The 27,161-nt window shown below is 44.5% G+C and overlaps 1 protein-coding gene across 2 annotated transcripts in view; it reads right to left on the minus strand.

Annotated features, from left to right (window-relative positions):
* Positions 1 to 27,161, minus strand: part of JMJD1C (jumonji domain containing 1C) — a 141,366-nt gene that overhangs the window by 90,655 nt on the left and 23,550 nt on the right. For both annotated transcript variants that reach the window (XM_026043008.1, XM_026043007.1), the window contains exon 2: positions 5,883 to 6,047. In XM_026043008.1, coding sequence (XP_025898793.1) covers positions 5,883 to 6,047 — 165 coding nt within the window. The remainder of the gene's footprint in view (positions 1 to 5,882; positions 6,048 to 27,161) is intronic.

Raw genomic sequence — 27,161 nt, forward strand, 5'->3', positions numbered from 1 at the left:
GCAGTTTTTCMAAGCGGGTGCCAAAGTGCACAGGGGGACATTCAAGTAACACACCCTCTAGCAAAGCAATCTTTGAACCACCTCCAACTGCTGTTTCTGCGTGTTACCGTCTTTCACAATGCACCAAAATCAGGTCGCTTATGCTCTGCTGAGTCAGCTGCTTAATTTCACTCTTCCCCAAGCTCTAAGCTGCCTTATATCTTTCCCAAGTTGCTGACAGTCTCCAAGCATTTTCTCCTCCACTTTTTAGCACTCCCCCAATTTCGCAAGGTATACGAACAGTGGAGTTCAGATGTAGGGAAATGAGAAGCTGACAAAACCCCCACATAATAGTTTTAAATCAGTTTTCCTGGAAGCAAAATTTCTTCCCCTCAAATCTGAAAAGTCATCAACACTTTTACAAGTTTTAGGGACTCTGGAGGCAGAGAATTTTCTCTGCCTTGCTTTCTAAATACCTAGCAACCCTGTTCCATAATTTTATCGACTAGAACATTTGCAGTGCCTGCAGTTCCTGGCGGGGCATACCTTTGTTTTTCAATTGCAGAGGGGATTAGGAGAAAGGAGAATAGGCTGCAGTGGAATCACCAAATAAGCAGTGATGGGTAAGCAGCAAGTTAACATTTGAAAGTGCCAGAGCACTGCTGAGGCACCCAGGACACGAGGGGCGACTCGTGGGCTCACAGCAAGGAAGGGAGGGGAGAAGCCTTGGCGAGGCAGGGCCGTCTCACCACGCTCCAATTCGCCAGCAATACCAAGCTCACTGAAGAGCAACGCGCTTGCACAACTTGCGAAGAATCCAACCTTGCCTCGCCGCAGTGCAAAGAGCAGATGACCTTAGGGAAATGGCCTGACGGTCCTGGAAGCATCACCTGATGAGGATGACCACAGCACAGTCACAGCTTCTTCCTCACCCAACACCGATGCGCGGAGCGGGAAGGGCACCTCCCTCCCCTTACCCGGGACACAGAGCTACAGAGACTCCTCGAGGCTGAGAGGCCCCTGCACGTTCAGGGAGAAGCAACGTGACAGATTTTGAGGAAGGGTGAAGAAACACTCCAGCGTTCTATTGGGACAAGCAGSATAACGTACTCCATTTTGTTGTCCTACTAATTACCAAACGACAGGTCGATCCCCTACAACGATCACGCCAGTCAAGGGTGGATGCTGGTATCACAAAGATCTTACCCTCCTCATAGTAATGAGGAGGTGGTCTCCTCATGAGCGTGAGGCCACCACCTCCTCCCTAGTACAAGGATCAGTCTAAAGATCCCATCTCACAGGTGACAGCAGCACCATCCACTGGAAATCACCTCCAGATTCCCAGGAAAAAAGCGTTACTCACTGCTAGTGAAGGTTGAGCCTTTATCCTTGTTTTAACCCCATCTACAGCCCCATTCTTGCCGAGTCCTGGACAGAATTCCATCAAAGATTCTTCTCAAGCCACTAGTTCAGCAACAACTTCACTTATTCCAAGAAACAGTGAGACAGACAGACAGATGTACTTTTTTTTCTTTTTTTTTTTTTTTTTTGGGCAGGAGATGGGGGACAGAGTTGCTTCTGTAGTCATCTTCCCTTAGGAATCAAACATATTCAGGATCTCCCTGTGTGATCTTGTCTTTAATTTTACTGTGTATAGACTCTTCTCAGTACTGTACAACAGAACAAGCTCTTGCTATAAGCCAGCACTGAAATGGGGAGAGATACTCAAGATATCACGAGACGTAACAGCAGTGGAGGCCACGGGCCATCCTCAGCGCCAGGATGAGTGCTGTAGCACTCCTGCATAGCGAGTGAAGAGCAGCTTCCACATTCAAACCATCAGAGAATAAGGACGGTTTCTTCTGCTTTATTGTACATGAATTCATACTGAATTCACAAGCCAACTCAAGAGGCAGCCCTCTTTTATTCATGGGTGTAACAGACACATGCTTCACGAGACAAACTGCACCCAGAAGAACAGACACAAACACTGCCCTACCACGAGTGCCTGTAACTTGCTCCATGTCCAGCTCTGCCCTCCCATCTGGAAAGAACCATTCYCCAATCTATCTGACTCTATCAAATCCTTCTCCCTGATGGTTTCTACCCTGTGCAAGACTGACAGTCGCTCCCAAAAGGGAGCTGCCAACATAATATATTTTCTTTCCCTGCTCTGTAGTAGTCTCCTTCCTTTCTTGTTTCAAGGACAGAAATTCCTCAGGTGTCTTCCCACTCAATATACTCACTCTCCATTTTCTTTCTAAACACTTGCACTGCCCTGGATCTCCTTTTCCTTGAAGTATAGACTTGCTGTAATCTATCTATCTTAAATTCCTTTACCCCTAATTACATTTTCAATTACAATCATACTCCTCTTCCCTTATTTTCTTTCCAAGTTGACAGAGCATGCCCCAGGACAGCTGTATTGAGTTTCTTTTCTATCTGTAGACTTTCATTTAGCACATTGCTGCAGTTTCCAAGTATCCCATTCCCTCTCCCATAAAAAGGCAACACTCAGTCCACACCTTTCTATGCCTTGAACATACAAACTTGATGCTGCTAAAAATATCAAAGGGCTACTTTGGTTTCCTCAGCGGTGTCCTCTCCTAGTTCTTTTACCTTATATCACTTTTTCACATTACTCTATTGCTCTTTTTAAGATGTCTCTAGAGAAATCCCTCCTTATTCCTTTTTTTCTCCTTCTATATTTATTACTAGCTATTTTATGTGCAATTAGAGAGATAGTAATTAAATTCAAACTGACAGCTCAAGTAGTGTAGTATTTGGTCCCAAGTGAAAATCTTGGCTACAGTTTGTCCCTCAGCCCACAGACTGTCTTCTGTCTCCCTTGTTGACTGCTGAGGAGATACCACCATACTGCTAAGCTTAAGAGGGAACTGTAATGTAGATATGATTTTATTGCTGATTTCTACCATCCTACTACTCACCTACTCTCTACCATCTCTAATAATCAGGCTATTTCTAAAACTGGGGGATTAACTCCCCCTAAAATATAACTGTTCTTATCTACCCACATATCTAAAATTCTTATCTATCATCTCGATTGCTTCAAAGTTGACTTCTGAGGAATTCCAAGTCAGTTTTGCATCATTTATAAAGGACTGATAATTCTCGTAGACCAGTGTTTTCACCATTGCTCTCACCTCTTATTGCATCTTTTACCTGCACCACCCATTGTTGAGCAAAACAAGGCACTTGCTTACAAGTTTCAAGCCATTTTATAAGCAACTTTTCTTAATCTCTTAATAGGTAAAAGACACATCACTCACTTCTAATTAATGGTGCCTACCTTCTTTGGAGCAATTAAGCTGCACTTGCATAAGGACGCACAGACTGTGCAGCAGGATCTCTTCCGTCCCTAGCTCCAGAAGCCACTTCACATACAGTGCCTCAAATTCCCAGCTACACCAGCCAGCTCGTCCTCCTCCACTGTCCAGAAAAATCATCCCACAAGCAGGAAAGTCAACGTGATTACAACAGGAAAGGGCAACAGCAGCGCTACATCTCATCTCTTCCACACACCTCCACAAAGCTGACTAGAAATCAGCATCTAGGCCAACACCACAGAAAGTCACCAATACAATGAAGCAACCTGCTGCCAGGACTTTGTGCTCATTTACCACCAACTGACTGACACTCCTCTCACTATATGGCAAAGTTTTCACCACCACTTCCATTGTTTTCTCATCTTTAATTTTATTCTAAGAAACAAAGAAACCCCCTTCAGAGAGGTCATTCACTTCACTACATCAGACTGTTGAGATACTCTGGAAATAAAACGCCAAGTCTTTGCCTTTCCATTTTGCATTTTTGCAGGATTTGCATTTGCAAAATCCTTTGCATTTCCATTCCTTTGCCAAAAGGAATGTTCCCAAGGCCTTGTGTGTTCGGCAGTGATCCTCACCTTGAGGACAAGATAGGGAATACAATTTTGGGAGGTATCTACAGAAGGACTCTGCTCTAACTCACAAGTCTGTATTCTGTATCTGTATTTTTCTTCMAATAGAGATTTTCTGGAACGCAGGTGATTGCAAAGGTTTGATTCAGAGAGAACAATTTTTAGCACATTTATAGATGGGTCAACTAGAAATGATGAGAGCTTGTCACCTTTACTATGTGGAAACTGCAACCTAACAAGCTCTTTGAGCCCTGCTTTGAAAGGCATGATTATATTTTATATAAACATAGGAGCAGGAGGTGATCCTTTGGAAACTCTTCCTCGGGCCTATGAGCTACCTCATGAGCAAGAATACTAGAGCAAGAATAGAAAATCCATAAAACAGAGATGGTAGGACAAAATTCTGCCCTCATCCCTATTTGCACTAGAGCACACCAAGTCTGGAAAMGATCATAAGTGAGAAGGTGCCCCTGGAACACCATGCCGGACAAGGATGGACTTCCATCTCTGCCACAGGAGCAGCAGCCAGCCAAGGAGATGTTCTAGGTATACACTCCTCCTACACTCCCAAGCCCGAGAAAGATCTCTGAATCCTATGGAGTGAAATTTAAGGCATGTAAAGCAGTCAAAATATATAAATAAATTCTATCATGCTAACAGATTTTAGAATATTAATCTCAATCCAAGAGACGTTAGTGGCTCTGAAGAGCAAGAAACACGACTCCCTGGAAGTGAAAATTCTTGCTCAATAACTACTAACAAATACCAACACAAATGAGAAATTTGCCAGAAGATCCAAGTGCATGAAACAGCTTGGGCATCCAGAACGTTAGCCTAACTTACGCATGTTAACATACAAGATGAGCCAAGTGTGAATATTAACTGAAGAGAAGGTAAATCCATCCTAAATAATCTATGCATTTCTTCCATCACTGAGCTTCCTTGGACAGCCTGCTATGGGGCCTTCMCAATGATGATTCCAACCACAGCACCAGAAAAATAATCATGCAATAGCATTTCAGAAGACCATCAAGTCCCCAGCAACAAGAACATGAACGGAATATTTTAAACGAAATGCAGAGAGACTGCTAAAATCAGAAAGGGAAAAAAATATTTGTTTTATAACAAGTTTTTAAAAACCTCAGAACTTAATTACAGATGTAAGGCTAGCATTAAACGTATCTAGTATTGCATCTCATCATTCTAACAAATTTATTCTTCATTATTCTAACAAGTCTGTTGGAACTCCCCCCGCTTTTCACCTTCCAGTGTGGAAGCCCTCTTCCCCTGTGCTCTACAAAGGAAAAACATTCAAATACGTTCCTAAAGTCTCCAAAGTATTTGCATCTTCTGAAGAATTTAGAGTTTGGGGAAGTAATACACATTTAGTCTTTGTTAGGTTATATCTTCAGATCTTTAGCATTCACTAGTCCACCTAAATGCCTGTCAAACACGGGTACAATTTCCTAGCAATTCTCTTGGCAGCTTAAATGTTTGGGCATCGATCCAGAGATAAAGAGTCCCAAGTATCACCTCCGTCTGGGGGAGCAATTATGCCACTTGGCTGATCTTTGCTCAGTTTTCTCATCTTTCTCAACTCTGACCCAAATTCTGCCTATGCCCAACCCCACACCAGGAGGGTGCCGCAGGTTCTGGGACTTGTTTTCCACCCTAAACTCCACCCTCCACAGAGCAGGGCGACATGCTGCTGGTAAGCTAATATTTATAAGATGCTTTAGTCATGGAAATTGCTGTCAGTTCTATCAGCACCCCTGAAAGAAACTGATTTTGCATCACTCTAAGCTGTTTCAAAAATGAAGTGACTACTACACGTCCCCCAGCCCTTCAAAACCAACACACTCGATTATTATTTTATAAGCGTTTTCTCCTCCTCCTCCCCTTATGCTCACCAGTTTCCCCTACCATAGCTGAAAACCAAACAGAGTAAAATAGTTTAACAAAAGCTATTGCTCAAGTGTCTTACCAATGCAGGCCATTGAATTTGTTTGCTCTTTGATCCCTGAGTCTGGCTTGGGTCCTTTCGTTTCGCCCAGACCAGCTGGTACTCCACCAAGAACGTTGCAAAATCTTCATAAACTTTAACCCATTCTCGTTTTTCCCATTCAAGGTCATCAAATTCCACGTATACCTGCAGAAATTTAAAAACAGGAAGARCCACGCATTATTGCATATATACACACATGATCGCATCTACGTGCGCTTTTGAGAGCACACTTTTAAAGTTTAATAAAATCTAGTGTCACTCCTTTTACTTCCATRGCATTGAAATGACATCGTTAATCAGTTCCAGCCACAGGGAAGAACTTTTTCCCGCAGCACATGTGTGCTAAGGAGCATCTGCACTGTGTGTAGCTGTTGCAAGGCAGCTGCACTTGTAAAATGCTGGTATTAACCTAGGGTATCCCAGTGAATGAGTAAGTAGTTACTACTATCATTTATATAACACATACAGCTACTGTATACCRGCAAAGAAGTTCGGAGAACACTTTTCATTCTCAGATCTAACATTTGTCATAATTAATATAAAAAACTAACAAAAAAACCAAMCAAACAAAACAAACAAACAAAAGAAGCTCCATGGTGGCAAAAGGAGGAACCACTGGGAACGGAGCCCCAGAAGGTAGGTTCTGGCCTCCTAAGKCTGCAGTCCCTGCTCCTATGGGTGCCCTCGACACAAGCCCCTTCCACCCGCGCAAGCCCCCCAGGGCTTCTCGCCATTCACATCCTCCGCAGGCGGCTCTGCTGGAATCCCACTTTTTGGAGGGGCGGGCAGCAGCTTCCTCGGCAGCTCAGCTAAGCAGCAGCAGCAGCCGGCATCCATTTGGCCTGGTGCCCCTGCTGCTGCCGCGCACGCAGCTCCCCCAGGTGCCCGCAGCCGCACGTGCCAAGCTCAAGGTGCCCAACCTTTGGCCACCTCTCGTAAGCGATACGGGAACTCGGAGTCGGCTCTCGGCGCTGCCCGCAGCAGCAAGCTGCCTCAATGCGCTAAGCTCCCAAGTTACAGAACTAAAGCCACAAACAGCTGCTCGGCACACAGGACAGGGAAGGGGCTTCCTTGCAGGACAAGGGAAGAGGCTTTGCCGCTCTCCCAAATTTCAGCTTGCACCCAAGGTACTTCTGAAACTTGACTTGCCTCCTCTCTCTGCTTCCAAAGACTCGAATCACTGTCCTAGAAGAACTCCGTTGTCTTTTTAGCTTCAGTTAATTTCAGACGTGCAGAATATTTCCTTGTTGTCACACACTTTCATCAAGGTTTTGTCACACACTCTTTCAAAACATGAACCCCGCAGTAATCCTTCCCCATCCTGCATACACGACTGATACGGATGCTCTGCTCACTCCTGTATCAGCATTCAGCATCCCAATTCCCCCCTATTCTTTCTTCTTCTCTCCCATATTACCTCTGCTCTGTACTCCACGCTTCCTTCCTTTCTCCATTTCAAAACACCAGTCTAAGTGAGAATAGAGCTGCACTTCCCTCATCTTATAGCAGCCCATTACTGCACTTCCACTTCTAATTTATCCAACTAAAAGCAGCAGCAAGTTTCTCTAGCTGCTACTTCTGCCAAGCTGCCTTCAGTCCACGTCAKCCTTGCCCTCCTCAGAAGGTCAGAAGCCATCCTTGCCTTCCTCAAAGGGCTCCGTGCTCAGAGGAGGGGCACCTATCGCTGCTCACCTGGCTCCTGCTCCGTCCTCCTCCAGGTGCTGGCCCCGACCGCAGTGCTCGGCCCAGCCTCACCAGTATGGCTCTTGCTGGGATAGATCTTTTTGCTTCTCATGGCACCTCATGTATCACATATTTTCTGGCCTGCTCTGAAACTCTGAATTTAATTCGAGTGTGAGTAGGACCTGCACCTTATAAGAAAGGATTTCTTTTTGCAATTGGTTAACTGACAAAATTTAAAGACAAGGTTCAGTGATAGCACATTCAAAATCATTCTATAAAAATCACCTTCCACCTTTCCCTGTTCCCTTTCTCCTGCAAATGCCACTCAATTGTTCYTGGCTGGTCAATCTTTCTTAAAATAAAAAAAGATATGTGGAAAGAAGTTAGACTTAGCCTATAATAGAGTGTAGGAGGTTAAGTGCAAGACTTTGCACAGCAGCAAGTTTAAAAATAGAAGGCAAAAGGGAATTAAGTTAATAAATGCTTTTGAAAAACACAGCTAAGCCTCTCTGGAGTTAGCAGCCTAGAAAGCGCCGTGCTGAAACACACTGTACCTCCTGGGCAGCTGCCAGAGCTGGTGGCTGATGCGACAGGATCCACCACGTGTGCGCAAGCTCTGCGCCGTGCGCACGCTGGAGCCCGGCGTGCACGGCGGGAGCTGGCGCTGCAGATCCCTGCCCTTGCCCAGCGCCCCATATTCCCGTCCGCCTGCCCTGTGGCTACACGCAGCCTTTCCTGGGAGCGGCTGCTGGAGCTCCCGGCGCCGGGYGCTCCGCGGCCTCCGGCCTTGCTCAGAGCGCCTCTCGCCAGGGCGCGGGCGGCAGGGCAGCCGCAACCCCTCAACCCCTCAACGAGTGGCTGCCTCGCCTGCGAGCGTTGGCTCGGGGCACGGGAGCRCCCTGGGATCTTTCCTGAGGCTACAGTGAAGCCCCCGAGGGAAACGGGCTTCCTCCTTCTCCAGGCACTCGCACACGGCTCAGAGAAACGGGGAATCCCAAGTGCACAATTCAGGAAAGTGGAAAAAAAGAAAGWCAAAAAATACAGCAACGTGTGCCAGCAAAATAAAATGTGGAGTCAAAGAAAGACCCTCTAAGGAGTGCCAAGGCTGAAAACATTTAATCCTTCTGTTGTTTCGCTGAGGAAGCACTGTACAGCGAGCAACAACAGCTGCCTCCTGAAGAACAAATGTTGATTTTAACATTTTGGAGCCAAATTTTGCTTCCCTGCCTTGTCAGCAACTCAAAGGTTTGTTTTGCCAGAGCGGCTGAGGATCCTCACCACGTACCACTATAGACGTGCACACAAAAAAACCTTCCCCTGGGAGAATATTATGTTTGTAATTGGCATTAGCAGACTAATTCTGCAACTTGCTGCTGCTTTCCAGCAGGAAGTGGCGTAAACCTCGGTGTTTTTTTCCAAGTTAAGCAAGACAACAAATGAATTTCCAAACAGAGCCAGCCAAACAACTGCAGCAAAATACTGATGTTTCAAAGCCAAAACRCAAGTGTGGTGAAATTTTCACCACGCAGCTCCATGACCCACAATTTTCCAGTTGCTTTTGCTCCAAAGGAATCCACCCCCTGAACAAACCGGGAAYGTTTCCAAACTGCCATGAGACAAGCATCGGCCTCCGCGGAGCTTTCCTRCAGGGCTGAAAGGCACAGCCGGCACGTGGGCAGCATCCCCGGGCGCCTCTGGCGCTCCCGCCACAGCGCCYGGCTCCTTATTCCTGACAGGCCGCGCGCCTGCCCGGTCTGCGGCCCCTTTCAGCGTCCTCCTGGCCTGGCAGCAGCTCCAGTCACTGGCAGCAGAGAGGTCTGTGTGACAGCTGCTTAGCAGGGTTTTAACGGGGTGTGAGAACGGAGCTGCTGGGCCTTGTATTCCCCAGACTGCGAGCTGGGCTCCCCCTGACTGAGCGCAGGGCTGCACGAGAGGCGCTGCACCTCCAGCACCACCTACCAGAGCCACAGTGCCCACGGCTGCCCCTTGACTACRTGGAGATCGGTACCAAAATCCTTCTTCTGGTATAATCAAGCATTTTGTGAAGCTGCATTTAATATGGCAAATAAGACCCTTCTGCTGTGACACCTGGACCAGTCTCGATCCAAAAGAGACACTGTTTGAGGYGAGTCCCAGCATGTGTCCCACTGAATTGTTACCTTAACATTTTTACACTAGGAAAAATAAAGGACAGTATTGCATCATGTACAATGATATCTAAAAGAGCTGATTTCAACAGCARTATCTTGAATCTCTTGTAAGGAGTATATCCACATAAAGCTATGATTAGAGCAAAGAAGAGAAGATAGATATTTTCCTCTGTTTCAGCCCTCCAACGTAGCCAGAGTAACAGCGAGCAGCAGAACCCTGTAACACAGGAAGCCAGGATGACATTCCCAAATTTCAAGTTGAATACAACTCCAAATTACATCTTCCCTTCCCATGCCCTCCTCTATTAACTGTGACCTGCAAACTTAATTTCCAGGCAAATATACTTTATGAGATATTTAATAACTTATTTCTGGCCGCGTAAAGAGGGTGCCGAGAGTTCTCTGTATTTTAGAGTGCCTTCCAGAAGGGGTGGGTGGAATAATCCCAGCGAGCAGTCAGTGCCGCCCCCTACTGACCCCACAGCCCAAGGGAAGGAAGGAAGGAAGGAAGATGAGATTTCTGAACACAGGCTGCCTTTGAGGGGACACAGGTCTAGAACTGMCAGGGACATTTCTGGAGCTATGAATTCCACGCAGCCCTGACATTTGCTTAGTCCTGGTGGTCTATATTAGTATTTATGCAATTGAAAATCAAAATAAAGTACTGCAGGCTTTGAGCAATTTCTCTGTCTACACACGGAAATAGGCGCTGCTGCCACTTACCGAACGGGCGTAAGTGAAAGCTGGCTGGGGGCACAGGAGCAAGGGAGGCAGCGGCTGTGTGCTCCGCAAAGCCTCCTCTGCCCATCCTGTTCCCAACACCCTGGCCTTCTGAGGCTCTGTACAGATTGTTTGTTTGATGGAAATGGCATTATCCAGCACACAAGTCCTTCTAGATCTCTCTCTAATCAAACCCAAACACTGCACAATCTACTATAAAGAGGAACAGCTTAACCCCGTCAGACCATTGCTACGTTGTGCCCACTACCATGCGGCACCAAGGCCCATGGATGGGGCTGCATCTGGCAGCGTGCTGCAGCAAGTCTGTGCTGCTGAGCACACCCCAAGCGATGAACAGTTTGGTGGGGGCCAGTCCACGCTGCCAAACTGAAGAGCAACCGCTAATGCTGCTAGGCAGAAGGCCCCCAGTTGCCCAGGCAACTTCGCGCAGCTTCACAACAGCAGCTTCACAACAGCATCGCCAGTTCGCACTCAGGTGCAATGGAAACAGATGGGTCACAACCTGTCCAGTTCTTTAGGATTAAAGGACGATTTTATGGTCCCTGTGTACTCCTAAAAAATAAGCAATATTTTACATCACTACTGAAAATCTAAGACACGTTCTTTCTGAAGGATAAAATCTTGCTTGCAATCGAAGAGCAGAGAAGGACACCCCTCCAGTGAAGGGAGCAATACCAAACGCCACTGAACAGCGYGACGGAATTCTCGCAATTCCACCGCACATCTCTGGAGCATCTGAAACCTCCCTCAGGCAGGTTGGCATAAATGGATTAATCACTTCCGCCATTCTTCCACCTTTAAAGGAAATTCAAGAGCAGGTCCTTATGGCAGCCTAACCTTGCCTTCCCCGAAAGGCACTCCCCGAAACGCATGCCCTTCACGCGGAAGAGCGCGCAGCTTGTGCGGGCAGGCTGAGCTGCAAAATGGCTGCACAAGGCGGGGAAGCGGGCGCTGCTCCCGCAGCCGCTGCAGCCCGGCCTCGCATTGCTAAGCAACCGGCACAGCCCCGCGCCACAGGCCGCGCCCGGCAACGCGCCCGCAGCGTCGCATCCCCGCGCCCCGATACCACGCTGCAAAAATAAAGGAAAGCCTCCGAAACATGCAGCTCGCTCTCCTACGTGAAGGCAAAACGCGTGTTTCAGGGAGGAAATTAAAGGAAATAAAAATAAATAAATGTACTACACTGAATCAAAAAGGGGCAGGGGGSAAGATCCTCTCTATATACTATTGAGAGGCTTAAATGAGTTTCTCAAAATAGACTTGTCCCTGATAACCAGGCAGTCCTGTAGGAGTGTGAAATTTTATTTTGAAAACTGTTTGGATCACTTCGGTACTTAAAATAATTCATGTACCTATTTYGCAACCTTTTTCCAAATCCGTATCTCAGAACGAAATGACAGCCACACTGAATATGAAGTCAGGACTATATTGGGCTTATAAACAAAATCAAGCCTAGCAGCACCACTTTCCAAATCTTCTAGATGTTAAAAACACACTGAATTACTCATTTGAATTGAAAAATAAAAGTAACATGGAATTTTAAGAAAACATTAACTATTGAATCTTAGCAACACCCAGCTAAGAGATTGTTGTTGCACAAAACTGTTGCACAAAAACTGGGGTTGTTCAGGCTGAAATAAGTATTTCACGTTATACAGGAGAAAAAAACAATATCTGCCTGGTGGTTTCTAAAAACCACTCAGCAAACACACATGTCATCAAACCTACATAATCAACTTAAAAATTATGGAAATTGCATTTGAATGAGACGTTATGTTTCTAAATACGGTGAAMAAAAAAAAAAAAAAAAAAAAAAGACACAATACCCAAATCTATGCAATGACTGTTTAGATGGTTAATTAAAACCAATTTATGGATGCATACATACATTTTGCCAGCATCACACTAAAAAGACCTACTTCCCAATGTCATTCAATAAATCCTTTAGCAATAACAATTTCTTAAAACAGACAGCGCTGTCTGTACTGGTTTTAATCTAAACCTCCTATTCACGCATCTGACTAAAAAGGAACTGAATGAAGATAAATCCATTTAAAAATAATCATTACTTGTGAAATACTAATGGATTTGGGTGAGTTTTGCCAGGCCACAACCAGTTAATGAGGACAGGGTTAGGCTGGCCTGCCAGGCTGCCAGGGGACAGGGTGCTGCAAGGAGGCACAAAGCCCAAGGAAGATGCCACTTCCTCGGCGGGCCTYGGGGCGCTCCGTAGCATCCAGCAATGCCCAGGGCTTCCGCAGTTGTGCCAGAAAAGCCAGGCAGCTCTCTTCACAAGAGAGGAGACAAAGTTCTCATCATTCCAAGGATTCAAACCCCTAAGTTAGACCTGGATCTAGTACAACTTACTGGCAACTTTTGAGGCTGAGGTCCATCCAGCCTGTTTGCCATGGAAGGGGATGTCRTCCCCGAGCCCCAGCGCAGAGCCCGATTGAAAACTGTACTTGTCAATGGAACATCTCTGAGGTGAAGCTACAGAGAGTTAAGTGAAGCAAGACTTGGGCATGCATTTTTGGTTGCTGTACATTCAGATCCAAGGGAGAAAAGGAGCACACGCCCCGGATGTTCTCCTGCTCATACTGCTCTCCAGACACCACTAACGGCTCCCACACAGTTCCCTCCTGCTCGGCTAAAGCTGGGATACCTGGGGACATGGGCACGGCAACAGTGCAGGGAAAGGCCACACCGGAGAGGCCAGGCAGCACATTTGTTGGGCTTTTCAAGTCCAAGCTCAAATCAACAGCAGAATGATGCTCAGATGCCTTGCAGAGTTCAGAGCTCCTTTTCATTTTAAACTATTAGCTTACAGTTCAAACTAATGGAAATTAACAGACATATTAAAAGAAGAATTAGAAAATCAGTAGAAAAGTTCTTCTGATAAAAAAGCTGTATATTGTATTTCATATAATAGTATCAGCTACAAAATGATTATGTTCTGATGCACACAGTATTTGCTTCTATAACCATGAATAATATTCTTGAGCATCAAGTCAATCTACCTTTCTCATCAACTTATTAAAAGCTCTTCAAAAATATTTGCACAAAAATCTTGAAAAATAAAAGTTTAGCTGAATATTTACCTCTTYTTACTGAATATCCACTAAAACACTGGAAGGTACTTCCCAGAAGTTTGTTTCCTAATTTGCAACAGCACCAGAAGTATTTTAGCAGGAAAGCTTGCGCATGGAAGTGCCTCACTCAACTTGCCATCTCATTTCTCCAGTGCTTCTCCTAGCACTGGTTAAATCATCACTAAGCAATACAACAAAGACAGTATACCCAAAGGTTCTAACATCTTGCCAGCTAAGACACAGGGGCATTTAACTTTTCCTGTTCTATTTGATTTTTGGTTTTCAAAATTTGAATCATGCCCTTCTGGAAGTTTTCTCTACTAGTTTTGTGGTTCTGCTTCTATTCAGTTTTATCTCCATGCACAAGTCTTTCTTGACACATGCACAAGTCTTTCAGAAGCAACTGAGGTTGCTTCTCATTGCTCCACCAGTAGATGGGTTTCAAAGTTCCTTTGATAGTCATTTTTCAAAAATAAACTCATGTTATCTTTTGATATAGCTGAGAAACATGAAGATAAATCCTAATACGAGCTTCACAGCCAAAATCACAGGAGTCTTCATGTAGTGTGTACCTGTAGTATTAAAGGGGTGAAAAAAGTCTGTTTAAAAGGAAACACACACACACACAACCCACTACTAAAAAAACCCAGTTAGAAAAATCCTTGATTTTTTGGCCTGATTCCAAACACTAAGGCAAATGCATCATTACAGTTCATCTTACATCAGTGCATACAGGTCCACAAGCTGGCATCAAGTTTCATTCAACCAAACTATCTCCAGTGCTGCTAAATGGCCAATTTCCATTTCCTTCACCTCTGATTTGCCATAACAGACATTATTCAGTTTTACATATCTAAAATTTCTGACCATAAATTACAACTCTGAGTTAAATGTAAACTATAAATAAATAAATACAGCAGCACCCTAATTCATTTGGGTAATCACTTTTTCCAACTCTCAGTCCTTAGGAGATGTTTTACATTAGAACAAAGATTCATTTACTGTGTCTTCATTTTTGTTTTTGATCGGTTGGTTTTAATTCCAATACATCTTTGAACTGGAAGTTTCAAAACACACCTCATGACACCTTGGCTTTCAAATGGAAGTTGTACAATAAATATAATAACTTCAATTCAGTGTTAGCTGTTTTGACCACCTCTTTAAAAGCAGAGATTATACGTTTATATAATACCCAACATAATGCAGACCTAAAGCCAGTGTGTGTTCAGGTGCTATAACAAGTCACTTGAAAGTGACTGGAAAAGACCAGATTCACTGAATCTCATACTGTATGAACTCCAAGATTATATACCATAATCTTTACAAGACTACTTCAACTAAGTACCATTTTTGATGCGTACAGGTTTGAGGAATGCAGAGCTGGAAAGCACACTCTCACATCCATCTATATTCCCTAACCATTTCAGGATTAAATCAACCTACCTCACTAGCAGGATTCTCCAAACTAAAACAAAACTTAATTTTTACCTTTAATTGCACTAATAGAAAAACTCAAGGGGATTGTCCTAGAAATCTTAAAAGGGCTGCAGCTTAAGCAAAAACAAAACCAAGCCAAACCAGCACTCCTGGCACAGCAGCATGCAGAATACATTCAACTAGCATTTCATCAACGAGGACAATAAAGTCAAAGCAAGAGAAGTTTGTTCTTGCAGGATGATGTTACAGTCTGTGATTCTGAGTATATTAGGAATAGTAATTTAAAAAAATCTCCCTTCACTCTGCAGAGAAGAGAATAAGGCAGCGTTAATTCAGAACTGCACATAATTTGCTCACCATCTGTGCAAGTTTCTGGGAGAAGAAAAAAAGCTTTGCTTTGTATCCAAGGCAGCTTCAAACACTAGAAATGACATATACAATAAATGCACCTACTGTGTTCATTCTGTGTTATTTTATGGAAGTTATTTAAATTGTGTATAGAATTAAACAATTCCATTGAACAATTTAAACACAAAAATTGGTACATTTCACCTTTCTTCTTTCTCCCTTTATTTTCTCAGTAACATCTTGTTGGTTTAAAATTAAGATGGAGTTTTAAGTTTCCCCTTGATTCAGACTTTGTTATACATAGGAAATGCAGAATAACGTCCCCAAAATCTACAGCATGTATTCTGCACTTGTAAGTTTACTTTTTGAGGAGCTCCTTGTAAYTGACAATCACTTAATGATTCAGATTAAATTCAGGTTTTTATCTGAAACACCTGCCAAGGTTTAGCACACCTCAGCTATTTCAAGTTCTCTGAATAATGCAGCACCCCTGAAAGGTTGCATACAAGTCAAACGGAAAACCAAGCTAGATTGGGCAGCTAGTGATACAATTACACAGAACACAGGCAAGACGTGAGGTAAAAAAAAAATGCAGTTCCTGAGCAGGCCTTCAGGCCCTCCGCAGCTACCTCGGGCAGTAAGAGCCTTCCCTGAGGGAAGTACCAGCATGTGGGAGCTCTGCTGGACTGCAAGACATCAGTGCCAGGAAGGATACTGGCACCGCACTTATTCCCATTCACTTACTCCCTTGTGACTCAGCCATCAAACTACTCTTTAAGTTAAGGAACACAACTGTTCCCTTCAGGAAGGCGAACACTCAGAGGAAGCTCTGTTTGACGGAGTTCCCAGCTGCATAAGACAACTGAAGTATTTATTCAGAATGGGAAAGAAGGGAATCTGTTCTCAAAATATATCAGGGAACGAGAGCAAAGCTTCCTCCCTTGCTTTGTCAAGTGCCTTCCACTTCACTGTGTGGAGCGCTGAAAATCTAGATGCCATTTCTCATTTTCTCTGGATTCTACATCTAACACACCTAGTGTTGCAGTGGGCCCAGCACAGAGGAGAAAGCAATGAGCCTTATTCACGTGCAGCTTCACTTAAGCATCCCAGACAAATAGACCAGACAGATGTCTATCTTCTACTGCCACCAAATCTACCACTGCAGCAAATGAAAAGAACATGGGATAAATACTGTTTGAAAATACTGTTTGCTGTAGCCTTTATCTCAGCTGTTGGTAAGCTTATGGCACAGTTACAGAAATACCCCAGCAGAAAACCAAGGGCAGGCAAGGCTTGCAGTCCAGCAGCAGCACTCACCAAGCAGCAAGCCCAGAGCCGCGGRCAGGCACACCGTTAGCTTTATTCAGCGCACGCAGGAAAGCAACTCCGTGAAAAAGCAAACTAGCTTTCTCTCCCACGCATCCCACTTCCTACCAGACCTACGRGGCCGAGATGCCTTAATTCCCAGGGCTGGTGCAGGGRAGGAAAATAAATAAATAAAAGAGCGCAGAGCCGCAGCTAAAGCAAGCCCTGCTGCCTCCCTGCCRGGGCAGGGGGAGGTCGCGGCTGGGCCGGCGGCCCAGGCGCCCATTAACACAGTCGATAGAGCTGCCGCTGCCTCCCCGTCGCTGGGTTATTAACCTGAGGGAGGGCAGCTCGGCCGATGCAGCAGGAGCACTCGACACAGCAAACACCTCTGCGAGAGAGCTGCAAGCTCTGCTTAGAGGAAGGGGTCACAACAGAGCACATAGCCAAAAGAAAAACCTTCCTATAATTTGGCTTGGAGATTATTAGCTACCAGAACAAGCTGCCAAAGAATCTGGAAAACTCCTCACCCTGGTTTTCATTAGCAAAGCTAGAAATCTCACCAACTCTTCTGCTCTCGTATACACGACACATTAATGGGAATCATAAAAGCAAACATACCTGGCAAATGCTGTAACACTAGGAAAATCAGTATTCTCAAGTACTGACAGCAAAGGGTAGGGACTTCCAGAYTTTCTAACAAGTAGCTTCTCTTACCACCCCATACCTTCCTTTCCACCTTAATTAAAACAAACAGCAAACATCCACAAGACAGTTTGTCCAGAGCAGAGAAACAAAAAGCCACCCACCCAAATGGCAGCAATCAGCTGTTTATGAACTAGCCTTCATTACTCGCTGCTATCAAAGAACACTTTCTGCACCCCAGATGTTCAAAAGCAAAAACAACAAAGATCACATAAATATACAAGATGCCAAGACAAGATCAGTCCTCTTGCAATTACTTGATTTTTAAACTTAAAACCAGAAATGTTTCGTCATTATCTTTCCCCCCCATTCTAGAGCTCTAATTCTTTAAATAACTTTCTTCCCCACATGTAACACTGAAAAACAATTGCAAACCTCTGAGGAAAACCAGCACCTGCAGGAAAGGGTTTAATCTGGCAACTGCTGGTGTTGTTGAGTTATTCATCACATAAATCTCCTACCAAGTCCCACCTCTTTCCTGTAGTCCTAACTGTTGGAGTTTGAGAAAACAGACCTCGTTTCATGCTCGACTCCCACAACTAAGCAGCTGAATCTCCTACATGAGCTGAGCGCTGTTCGTGAGAGCAGACTCCACACGGAGTCATGCGACATCCTGTTCCACGCCAAGCGCTCCAGATGGGATCTGTTTCACTGCCGCCTCCCCCTCCCCAGCTTGTTCTTTTCTTTTCAAGAGCATTTATCCCAAAATGAGGCTCTAGCTGCATGTTAACCTGACCTTTAAAAAATAATAATACAGACAAATCCAAACTGACTGAAAAATATACATGTCTTTACCAAGRAAAGTTTTAAAAGACACTTAAAATATCAAAGTATTTGTATCAGCTAATCAATTATCAAAACTATCTACMTAAGAAAATAAATTACTTGATGTGACCCCACGGCGCAGGAAGATCTGCCTTGTTTCACCGAGTTCAGCAGCCATCTCAAACCTTTAACTTTGTCACGCATGGTACTAATCTAATGGAAGTTCTCATCGACATAACAAGGAAAAAACTGTCTAGTCTGCTGATCACTCTGAATGTTGGCAGCTTCTCAAACATCTGCTAAAGGTCAGATTTCTCCTGCATGGAAGCAATCAATGAGGCTACACAGCACTCCCAGCGCCATTGCAAGTGCCAAACAAAGACCACTGTTTTACATAAGCAAAGAAACTTGGCCTGCAGTTTTCTAAGACACTGTGAGCAAAGTCTTCTCCTCTGTCGCCCCRCAGCATTCACCTACCTGGCCTGGCGACACGCGTTAGCATGAAGCTGCTTTGGCTTTCTGGAGTTGAAACCAAGCTATATAAAGCTAAACAATTTTCCTCCTTGTTTAACAGCCTGTACTTGACACCCCAAAAAGAGGAAGAGAATGAACACATGCTTATTTAAATGCATTTAAATGCAAAGGGTTTTATAATACTTAAATGCTAAGCAGCGTATAAACAAGTCATTTTAGGTAGCTGAAGATTTGGTGCCTTTTCAGTTTCAATTCAGTATCTTCAGAACAAACAAACAAACAGTCTGTTCAATTCTATAAATCAATAGTAGGGTTAAAAAAACAGCCCGAAATCATGGAATTTCACCCCAAAATCCTTATTAAGCAGTCTCAGAAATATAATCCCAATATCCCAGCAGATTAGAGAATTGTTGGCTCCTGCTGAAAACAACATGCTCTGCATCTCGACATTTTATCACAGGCCATAAATCTAGGGCTTTTGTACGTAAGAGCCTGCAGAGAAGAAATAAATGATCGATTCCTGGGCTGATGAAAAGCTGAGCCTGTTCTATTTTTGCAAATAAAACACTATTTTATGTATGGATAATCTGGTCTTGATTTAAAAGAAAAGCCTTCTGCTTGCTGGATAGCAGAGCCAATAACGAAACAATTAGATGGAATTCAGAGATTTGGGATTTATTCTTTTGTTTATTGCTAAGTGATCCTCTAACTACATTTTTTGGCTTGATCTACGTATTGTTTTTTACAGGAAAATCCATTTAGCTCCAAAGCCCATAGGGGCCAAAGCTGGGCACAGAAGTCTCAAGCCATTCCAACAAGCCCAGGGCAAGCACTGCCTTGCCTTCCCCGCAGCGGCAGGCTTGGGCAGCCCTGGGGCGCTCCCGGGAGCCAGGGCCGGGGCGYGCGGCCGCGCTAGGCAGGGACGTGCCCTGGGCAAGGACGTGCCCTGTGCCCCGTTACCCCTGCCCACAGCCGCAGGCCAGAGGACTCGCCGGGGCTCAGGGAGGGCACTGCAGACACGGCGCCGCAGGCTGAGCGAAACGGGAGGCTTGGGGCAGCGGATGAGCTCAGCCTGCCCAATTTCTCATGCCCACCCAATAGGTTTAAAAGCCTGATAAAACTTGTTATTATCTGGGAAGGAAAAATAAAGTCACTGAAAGTTACTATAGTTGTGTTTAAATACGTCTGTTTCTCTTTCCTTCTCCTTGCCAAAGGTCGCCTTTTTCATTCTTTAAAGCTAAATAATAAATATTAGTRCTATAGGATATTTCAGGAGACGATTATTTCTATGTCCTGGTTGTACTTAACCTTTGAAGAATGCTTCCAGTCCTCCAAATGATCCTTCCCAAGACTGCCTTTGTTCTTGCCTTATCTAGCTGTCAGGATTTGGGCTGATCCCCGTTTCGTGGGTTAGCTCCAGGGATGCAGTTTAGATACACTYGCTGAAAAGATAGCCCCAGAAAGGCCCCTGCACCCAGCTGTCCCCTAATTGCTCAGGCACTCAAGCACCGCCCCAGTGAAGATACGCCACAGACATCAGTACGAGACACCTCAGGCAAAAGAGCAAGGGCCAATAAACGTTTCCATCACGCCGTCTCTCAACAAGTCTGTACAACTTGCCATTACAAAGTGGTTTCTTTGAAACGTGTTTCGGAGCAGCYTATCACCATAAGTCTAAGGGCATTCACCGCAGTGCCGATTCAGGGCAGGAATCACAGATGAGTAACGTCCTATAACCATTGCAGTCCGCACAATTTAGATACCTTTATATTCAAACGTTACCAATTGCCTTCACATATTTGAGCACAGTTTTCCTTTAAACAAGCATCATACCCGAGAAACACACTGAGGCCACAAAGGAATACAGACTAGAAAAGGGTGCAAATCACTAGCACCGCTTCATGCCCCCACATACACAAGCAGGGAGAGCAGTGGCCTGTCACTCCTGTCACTCACCTCTTGCCGTGGCGAGGACAAGTTTAAGGATCCCTCAGGACGGACACTGAACTGCACTAGGGAAGGGGGGCAGAACTGGCTTTTAGAAAAGTTATTCAACAGGGAGTCAATTTCTCCAGCTTCCTAGTACACGTAGAAACCTCTACATCAGTGAGGTTTGGAGTAACTGGTTTGCAAAGGGGATTTTCTGATGAAATATGAACCCCACACAGCAATGYATTAAACCAGCAGGCATCTGTGCTGCCTAATGAAGTTTAACTGTGCTCACTCGCTGAATACAAGCAGAGTGCCTCGACTAGCCCTTCTGCCATGGGGCGCAGCCTGGCTGCTAGCCAGCGAAGCAGGAAGAGCAGTGCGAAGGGGCGAGGAGACCTGCAAGGCCCAGCTTTACGAGCTCAGGCCAACTGCCAAAGCAGGGACTGGGAACTCCACGTTACCCTGGCTACGAGAGCTGTAACCCAGTGCCTGTCCATCTGCTCCAAGCTGCAACGTACACACACACACACACACACACACACACACACAGAGCTGTCACCTTGCTCCGCTTCACTGACGGAATCAGTTAGCCTGCTTGCAGGGAATGCACCGGGAAGCAGATGCTTGAACTCATCAGCAATAACCTTCAGAAACACATGTGAGACGGGCACCGCTTCGTGACCTGCACCAGGCAGCTCAGAGCTCCGCTCTGCAGGTGGGGAACAAGCAGGCAGGAAGCCTCCGAACTGCAGCCGCCAAGAGGGCTCATCAGCAAAGGCCTAATTCGAAGCAGGCACAGATACGTCACCACCAAACTGAGGTTATTATCCCAAGTTCAAATAGTTGGGAAGAAGTTTAGTGCTTAAACCTAAGATTTAAGGCTTCTCGTCATGCACAACTATGCTTATCCCCTACAGAACTAAAGCACTTACTCACTCTGTCCCCAGCAGATTTTTTAAAGAACTCCCAAAATCCACCAGCTCAAAGCATATAAAACATTCTTTATAACATAACTACGAGAATTATTCCCCTAATCATCTCTATGCATTTAGTATCTTTGTGTACATCTGAGATCAGTATCTGACATTTCATGCAGTGCACTGGAGTGACTATGAAAAAAACATTCCGACGTGGCAGCTATTTTCTCTCACGGCTCTTCAGGGAAGGAAGACTAATGTTCTCCAGAGGAACTCGAAAGGATTGCCCTTTCTCCACAACAGCTGCCATTCACTCACACTTGCACACGGACTGAAGCCACAGGCTGCCTCTAAGCAAAGAAAAACTGCTACCCTGTTTTCATCCTCTCTAAGTCATCATCTATGTCCTTCCGGAAGCCGAGCCACGTCCCTGAAAACAGTTGGCTTAATTCCCAGCAGTGAAAGCAGAAGGCAAGTACTGGCCACCTTTGCTAAGGCAGTTATGGCTACGACCCAACTGAAAAATGAAGCGTGGCAGCCACTACAGGGGAAAAACTTCTATCTAACAGGCCTGGGTCTTGGCATCCTGCACTGCTGCATCTGAATTACTAAAATGGATATAATTAGTAAGAAGGTAATAGATATGTATGTGAAATATTGAAAAAAAAATGGAAACGGAGAAGTCCACAACCAAGAATGAGAATAATACACAGGTTCTGCTGCCCTGAATAAGAGAGGAAAAGCAGCCATAAATCTCTCCTTCGGCTTTGTTTTCTCCAGCTGCTTTGCAGTACTCCAGAAGGTATAAAACAGGCAACATATGCCAATGAATCTGAACCCCTAAGTCGTTACAAACATATCTAACGTCTTCAAAAGATTGGAAATGCATGGACTTAACTCTTTAGGGACTAATGCATGGACTTGACTCTTGTATGAGCTGTGCAAAAACACTGGGGATACATGCTGTAAGAAGGATGGGTCAAACCAAAACCATTGCCATAAGAGAACTACATAAAGATTGAATCACATTGAATTACTTATTTGGAATTAAAAGGAGCATTTCCTTGGAGGAGAAGGGAAGCAAAATTGATAAAATCTTAAGTTAAAAAGTTTGTATTGGGCTTACAGTAATTAATCTCAAAAGCCAGGCAAACAGCAACTTCAAACCCAGACATGGTTGATTCTATTTTCCCTGGAAGCTTCTTAAAAAAATTGCTATGCAACAGTTGTCTTTAAACATTATTCTGAAACTTCTGGCTTTATTACTTTGGTTGTTTGAGCGATGCTTGATGATTACATTTCCATCCGTCCTAAATCACTGACCAAATGTCCTCCCTTAGCTCAGTAGCGGGGAAGCTTTTGCTGCAGCACATCAGAACCARCAAGTGTGGTGAGTAGGGAAGCTCAGCTGGGTCCACATCGTCATCATCTCCTGACTTCAGTGCCTCACTTTGCAACTTTCATCTTTAACTACATTTTGCACTGGAATAACAAAGGATACAAGATAGTATGAAATAAAATAAACAATACTCTTAATTGTAGCTGTCAAGATGCTTTTATCTTACAGATGCCTGTAGGTTTTTTGCACTTTAGTTTTATACCTTGTTCAACTTTAAAAAGCATACTAGACAGCTAATTTGATGGGTTTTGTTTCATGAAGAACATTGCTACATATACTTGCATATACACTCATATTTCAACAGTTAAACCTGATTTTCTAAGATGCTTTCATGCTCATAGAGCAACTTGCAGAAATCCAACTTTGAACCATACAAAATAATTTAAAAAAAATCACCCCAGTCAAGAGCACCCACTAAACCACACACATAAACAAACCTCTTTAGTAAATTATATCTTACCTCATTATTCATACTCATTAGGAAGAGCTTACATAGGACAAGTCTTTATTGCCATTCATTGTCTTATTGAAATTTTTTTAAAGACTTCCGCCCCGCCACAAACAGAATGGCTACTAAAGTGTGGTTTCTTATGTTCCAAATTATACTCTTATCATAATGCTCCACAGTCCTCTTTACAATATCTSTATTTTCTTAGACTACCTGGAATTGCTGCTCGCAGCATCCACCTCACTACCACTCAGCAAAGGAGGAGGAATAGAGCGCAAAGCAGTGGTACTACAAGTTCTCCAAGACATCCAGTAACTATGATGCTAAATACTTGTTACTACAAATTCAAATCCTCTATCCACCTCCCCTCAAAAAAAAAAAATTAAAAAGAGAAAAAGGTGAGACTTCCCCCATCACTATAATAGGTCTAGATTTTCTCACTTACCATTTTCTATTTCACAGAAGTTTATCTACCACCTAGTAACTGCTTCCCACCTACAACAACATTTATAGAGCAGGACAGACAGTTTCTCTACATTCTTGACAAACTCTTGGCCAGACATCCAAATACTTGCAGAGAAAAGATCCTTAAAAGAGCCAAAAGAAGGAAAAAAAAGTTCACACCTTTGCCTCTCAGGGATGTTCTGGATATGGTTCACCTAATTAATCATTTTCAGGAGAATGTCTCAGCAGCACTCACACAATAAAACCATTTAGCAAAACAGCATCAGAAGTTCCTGTGTAGAAGACCGCACTTGGCAGGAGAGACACATAAAGTCACTTGACAGGACATAACTAAATCACTGTAAAACATCAAAACTCTTTCCTATATAAAAGCATACATACGGACAGCATTTAGAGCATTATATCGCCGTGTCTCCTCCAGTCTCTCACAGGCTYCTGTAACCCATAAAATTCAAGTATGACCTTTCGAACAGAGCAAAGGCCTTGGGAGCCAAGAAAGCAGCAGTCCTGCACGYTGGGAAGCCCCCATCCAGGTCAGGGCGGCCTTTGGAGGGGAGAGCAGCTGGGAGCCAGCGGGAATCAGCAGAGTGGCGGCCTCGCCGCAGTACGAGGAAGGACCCGCACGCCTGGAGGGACAGCAGCTGCCTCTCCCACATGCTGCCAGGAAAAGGAGCAGCAGACAATGGACGTAAAGACTTGAACACTTCCAAGTGTGTGTGTGTGTGTGTGTGTGTGTGTGTGTGTGTGTGTGTGTGTGTGTGTGTGTGTGTGTGGTGGGGGTTGTATCTGACACTCAAGAGGAACTTCTGCAGCTAGAGAATCTTCTGTCCATCAGGGAAGGGGAAAAAAAACCATTTTGCACTATCTAAAAATAAAACATTCCCTCTCTTTCTTATTAGAAAAGTCATGTAACTCGTTGCTACTGAAGCACCTCAAAAGCCTACATAGGCACTAAAACCAGAGTCCTTCCTCCCTGAGATTCACCAGGGTAAGCACACTGAAGTGGATCCACTATGAACTGCCCGCAGAAAGCCAAGCAGCAAGGAAAACCAGCAACAGTCTGCAGTAAACCTGCAAGTTGGTATTTCCACCCTGCCCCCCCAAAAGGACTTAAGTTCTTTATCAAGGAACAGAGAACCTGCCTAGCACTGTGAACCCCAAATACTGCAGTAGCTTGCTGATTCATCTGCTTAAAAGGCTAACTGCATCCATCTAGCAAGCTGGGACGTACAGGGTATCCTGGCCCTTTTGGGAGGCTGCCAGGATGGCAAGAGGCAGGCATCACATTTCTCCCAACAATAAAATAGGTCAGACAGAWCCCTCTGTTCAACTCTCTTCCAGAGGACAAAACCAGATCTGCCACAGGTCCACAACTAAGATGTCAAGTTTAATATCAGGTGAAGTTCAACAGTTTAGAGTTCACCACATTAGCCTACAAACCACCTTATAAGAAAGCTGAAGACTTCAGATGGAAAGTGTCTCCTGACAGCTAGATTCTCCTGCAACCGGGAATAAAAACAGAAATGCAATTGCAGTTATCAGGAATAAACTGTAAATCTACAGGAGTAAGAAAAAAATACAGAAGTTCTCTAATGAACAGAAAATATTAATCACGTTTGGGAAGGACCATGCTAGAAGTGAGAGGAAGCAACCAACGAACATGTACAGGTACCACATGTAAAAGTAGTGATTCACCAGAAATTACTGAAATAAATTAATTCTACTCTATTTAAATCATACTTTTGTAACAACATAATTGTATATAGGTGAAAAGATCCGGATAATGCAGACTTGATCAAAATGACTCTTAATAAAACAAGAMTATTTTCTTTTGAAAATGCTCACTTAACTTTAAGAAGGTGGGGAAATAGTCATCTAGAAATGGATAGCAATTAGGTACAACTAAMATCTACTAAATAGCCTCCAGGGATCAGACCTTATTTCCTTATCTGCATGAACTTAAACTTGTTAAACAAGACAACACAAAACAAGCAACATAATTCTTTCACTGGACTAAAGAACATCAAATGCAAGAGAACTCCTCCTGGACACTTGCATTTAATTCAACTCATTGAAAAGCAAAATGAAGAATCTGCCGTTTCACTAAATCTTCCAGAAGAGTGAAATAAACATTTGTATCTGCTTCATCGCTGTCCAAAGCATTTACGCCACAGTAAAACCACTTCCAAGTTACGGTAGCACAATAATCACTATTCCGGTTATTTTACAGATGCAGCCCTCCTCGCGATGAATGCACGCCCTTGACACGAGCTCAGGCAATTCTCTTGAGCACCATCCATTAGGGGGTCACACACGCACTCCTCATGCCCTCACCCGCCCCTCTCACACACAGAGGGGTCAAGGCAGCCCCCGCTGCAAATAAAACCGAGCTGCATGAGCAGAGGGCAAGGTGCCCCATCGGCAAGTACAGAACATTTCTACGCACAATAGTTATATTAAGCAACAGCTTTTTGCTCAAGTACCCACGCACGTGACTCTCACTTAGCAGCTTGCTCGTGGAGGAGGTGGCAGCTGGAAATGCAGCTGAAGGACCGCAGAGTTCCCGCTGGCTGCAGCTGCTCTCGGTGCCTCCAGGAGCGCGCTGCCCGGCGGGCACACRCACGAGAACCACGCGCCTCCCTCCGCCCCTCCGTGCAGGTCCTTGGCTGCAAGGAGCTCCGGGGCGGCCTGGTGCTGGGCTCAACAAGCACCACGATGCAATGCAGGATTTCTCGATGGCACTTGCTGTTGTGCCTCAGTCTGTAACCACTTCAGCAGTGTGTCTCAAAGACTATTCTACCTGCAGTGAAAAGAAACGAGGCACACATTTTGTTGTACACGAGAAAGGTATTTCTAACCACCTAGGCACATGATTCTGCCTCACAGAGCAAATGGAGCACTGTGGCTTGAAGAAAAGGAGATTCTCAAGCAGCTTCTGCAGCAAGTCTGAATTGAGGGCTCATTGTTACTGTGTCAGAAGCAGGACGGTCAGAACTGGGCAAGTCGGGGGCAATTTCATGTCACGCTTCATTCAGTGGTAATTGCAGGCTGCTTCCCTCACATCAGACCTACTCATTATGGAACTGCACATTTATTAAATTGATCCAATATAAAAATTAAGCCACTGAGAAAAAAAGGAAAAAGCTTCACTGGACCAATTAGGAGAATCAGTGCATCATATGGCCATGACGCTGGTACGTTCAGCCCGAGGAAGAAAACACAGAGCTGTGAGGGAAAAGCCCAGACACTGCTATTTTCAAAAGTTCAAACCTCATCATGTATTTAATGTACCTGCACTGTAGTATGTGAAAAGTAGGTCCGACTCAAAAAGTGACATTACAAGTTTTCCTTGTTGGTGAGTGGCAAACAACAGGACTACTCAATGTCATGTCAGTGTCCC

This window comes from Nothoprocta perdicaria, unplaced genomic scaffold (assembly GCF_003342845.1).
Source record: "Nothoprocta perdicaria isolate Ctin4 unplaced genomic scaffold, notPer1 scaffold_32, whole genome shotgun sequence".
NCBI lineage: Eukaryota > Metazoa > Chordata > Aves > Tinamiformes > Tinamidae > Nothoprocta > Nothoprocta perdicaria.